Source organism: Rhinolophus sinicus, chromosome 16 (genome assembly GCF_057876585.1).
Source record: "Rhinolophus sinicus isolate RSI-liver-muscle chromosome 16, RSI-T2T, whole genome shotgun sequence".
NCBI lineage: Eukaryota > Metazoa > Chordata > Mammalia > Chiroptera > Rhinolophidae > Rhinolophus > Rhinolophus sinicus.
The window spans coordinates 44,145,986-44,150,000 of NC_142516.1; the positions used below are offsets into that span (position 1 = coordinate 44,145,986).

General features: G+C 35.4%; 1 protein-coding gene across 1 annotated transcript; it reads left to right on the forward strand.

Moving 5' to 3' along the window:
• Nucleotides 1-677: 677 nt before the first annotated feature.
• LOC109449910 (translationally-controlled tumor protein-like) lies at nt 678-1,752 on the forward strand. Its single transcript, XM_088793125.1, is given in 3 exon segments — nt 678-724; nt 1,387-1,460; nt 1,463-1,752. Coding segments are annotated over 3 exon segments (411 nt in total).
• Nucleotides 1,753-4,015: the final 2,263 nt, after the last annotated feature.

The following is a 4,015-nucleotide window of genomic DNA, read 5'->3' on the forward strand; positions in this document are numbered from 1 at the left end:
TTCTATTATAAATTGGGTCATTGCTTATATTATTATTTCTATATGGATGCTGGTTTTGTATATATAAAGTTTTTTATTTTCTGTGTTATAGCCAGCCCCTCATTGAATTACATTTTTGCTTATACTTTTGAAGAAAGCTTCTTGGGTTTCCAAGGTAGCTGGACATTTATAAGTAATTAATTTTCTTTTTCTTTTCAATTAATTTTACCTATTATTTCTTTTCCTTTTTAAATTACATTGGTTAGATTATTCAGATAAGTATTAAACAGTGGCGATTTTACTAGAAATTCTTGTGTTTTCTTGACTATAAATTAGTATAGTCTAGCGTCTTCCCACTTAAGAATGATCCTATTTTTGGAATTGTAACAGATGTTAAATAAATACCCTCTGTTTCTCTTTTATTAAGAACTTATTGTCTAATAAAGAAAGATGTAGAAATGGAGTTCATAGCAAATGATTATTTAACAGTGTTTCCGCCAGCTCCGCCCCGCCCCCAGCACCAGTCCGGCTGCATCGCACTCACTCTGAGCTCCTGCTAAGCCAGCCCCGCCTGGTCTCCTACCAGCCTCTGTAATCATAAGCTACGGGGACCTCATCAGCCATGCTGAGATGTTCTCCGACATCTACAAGACCTGGGAAATCACGGATGGGCTATGCCTCGCAGGGTGGAGGGGAAGATGGTCAGCAGGACAGAGGGTAACATTGATGACTCGCTCATGCGTGGTTGTGAGCACCTGTAAGAGCAATCGCCACATTTCAGTCTCTTTCTGAAAGTCAAGGGGACATTAATGCCTGGGCTAGGACCTGCGTCCCTGTGTGGTACTCGTGTCATGAGTGGGGAACAGAGACCCGGCACACAGGTTCAGATAGAGTAAGTAACACAGCTTTATTTGGGAACCAATGTCCCTCCAGAGGGCAATGCTTTGGTAAGCACAGAAGATTATACAGAATAGAATAGAATTTAATAACAAACCAAGTCCCAGAGTCAATCGGGATGGAGAAGGTTCCTGGTTTGGGAGAGGTGACTGGGCCCACCTCGGTCTGGGGCAAGCTGGTCTTGCAAAGAAGAGCTTCAGAGGGTCCCGGAGTATCTCAGCTTGCACGTCATAGAGGATCTTAGCTGGAACACCCAGTAGGACTATTCATAGCAGTGCTTGGGAATTCTGCTTTTATCCTCTTTTCCTTGGACTTGTTTACCTCTTAAGTGATAACCAGAAGTTGTTTATCATTGAAATTTGGTATGCTCAGTTTCACACAGAAACATGTTGTTTACTTCACTCTTATCAGTCTCACACATATGTGGCCATAGTCTTGTCCCTACTAGCAAACAACTTGTTTTGCAAACCTCAATTCAACATATATAATACATTTTATATGCTCTATACAAAATGCCTCCACCGAAGGCCCCAAGGGCGAAGGTACCAAAAGCGCAGTAGTCACTGGTGTTAATATTATCATGACTGTCACATGCAGTAAATCAGCTTCACAAAAGAAGAATACAAGAAGTACCTCAAAGATTACATGAAATCAATCACAGGGAAACTTGAAGAACAGAGACCAAAAAGAGTGAAACCTTTTATGACAGGGGCTACAGAACAAATCAAGGATGTCCTTGCTAATTTCAAAAACTACCATTTTTTTATTTGTGAAAACATGGATCCAGATGGCATGGTTGCTCTGCTGGACTATGAAGATGGTGTGACCCCATATATTATTTTCTTCAAGGATGGTTTAGAAATGGAAAACTGTTAACAAAGTTGGCAATTTGGATCCATCACCTGTCATCATCATAACTGGCTGCTGCTTTGCATCCACACATCAGGAGTAGGACAGATGCGACTGAGGTTATCTTGAGCTCTTTGTTTATTTTGACCTTGATTTATTTGGAGTAGATGCATTGTTTTTAAGAAAAGCATCATGTAGATTGTCTTGAAAAATGAAATGCATTTAAACTCATTTGAGAGAATGCTTTGTAGTTTAAATACATATTTAAATCCATCCTGTGTAATGTTCCTGGAAAAGCTAGCATCTGGTGGTACACCACTACCATAAAGCGTAAGACTGTCTTCAGATAACTGCTACAGTGAAAACTACTTCTGGGACTGGAATATAAAAAACAAGGATCAAAAGTCTTAATTCTGAGTTGAAGTGAGGGGAAAGACTATGCTCAGAGCAGAGCCAACATTTGAAGTGGATTCCTTAGACATTTCATCACCTACAAACAGAAGTAGTTAACTCTGGAAGAAATTACCAAAAGAATAAAAAGAAAAAAATGTTGGGAAAAAAATGACTATTTAACATCAATAGACATGATTAAAAAGCTTTTTTTATTAGATCTATTCATATTGTAATTTGTATGAGTACATATTCTAGTATGGAACCATGTTTGATTTGTGGAATAGACTCCTATTGATCATAGCAGATTATTGTTATTTTAATGTGCCCTGGATTCTCTTTGCCAATATTTTATTTTCTTTGATATTCATGATTGACATGTTAGTAGTTCTGTATTTTTAGAATTTTTGCTCTGCTTTGGTAATAATATATTTTATTTATAAGAATATTTTAGATGAAATTCTTCTAAAAATGAGATTACCTTTTATTTTATGCTTTAGTACAATTCTCCTATGAATCTTTCTTGACCTGATGTTGTCTATAATTTGTTCTTTGAAAGCTTTATTTGCTTTCCTCCATTTTGACTCCCACCCCCAAGATTAATTGGATTGTTTAGATTTTCCATTACTCTAGAGTCTGTTTTGGTGCATTTTGAATTATTTTATCCAGGTTTTGAAATCTTTTCATAAAATTAATAATTTATTTTATGGCTCTTTTAATTTCCTCAGTTGCTGTAGTTATTTTTAGTTTAGCATTTCTTATTTTTTCTTTTACCTCCTCCCTCCATTTTTGAAGTATTTGCTTAATAATGGTAAATCATAGTTTACATATATGTATTTTTTTATTTTGAAAAGAACTAGCCTATGAATTTGTGTTTAACCCTTTTGTTTTCTCTAATTCAGTATTTTTGTTTTTATTATTCTGTCTGCATTTTTCCTCTCATTTTTGAGTTATACATTTACATAACTTATTTTATTACTTAGTGACATAAATATTTAGTACTGTGAATTTTGCTTTGAGAATTGTTCTTGTGTACTGCCATAAGTTTTAATCACAGCCATTTTTTACAGCAGTTGTTTATAGACATGTTTGAAACCTATGTAACTTTACTAACCATTATCACCCCAGTAAACTGAAAAAAAAAAAAAAGAAAAAAAAAAGATTTTTTTTTTTTTTTTTTTAGTTTCCAAGTGATAGAGTCTTACATTTCTAGTGTTTCTAACTTTCTATTTTTTGGATTGTCATCACTATGTCATTAGTGCTCTTTTATATTAATTCTATGACCATAATTCTATGACAAGTCACTTTTTACCAATGTTCCATGGGCACTTGCCCTTTGAGTAGAGAGTGATCAATGATTGTATCTAAATCTGTATCTACAGCTTACCTGTCTATATCACTATCTCAATTAAATACTCTGTGCTGGTTATTTTGTAGTTTACAAAATATTTCTTGTTTGCCCCACTTCTGGACAATGTAGAATTGCTTTTCTCTGCCCCCACCTTGTGGTTGGGTGGGACAATGAAATGAAATGTAAGCAAAAATGATATGTGTCATTGTATTTCTGGTGAGATGCTCCAGAGTGTTCTTCTACCATCAAAAACAGTAATTGGCAATGTTAGCACCATGGCTAATCTGCCAACAACCTGGGTTCTTGAGTGAGTACCCTGAGCAGAGGTTCCCTTCTAATCCTTGAAGATATGTAGTGAAAGCAAGAAATAAACATTTGTTGTTTTAGGCCATGGGATTGGGGTACTGTTTGTTATTGCAGCTAAACTGGGCCAGTGTTATTTGAATTATCTTTCATAATGTTATTTAATTTTGTTCATTTGATTTGTCATTGCTGAGTGAATTACAGTCTTTGTCTTATTGCTGTGTTTCTGTCAGTTTCTACTTGAAA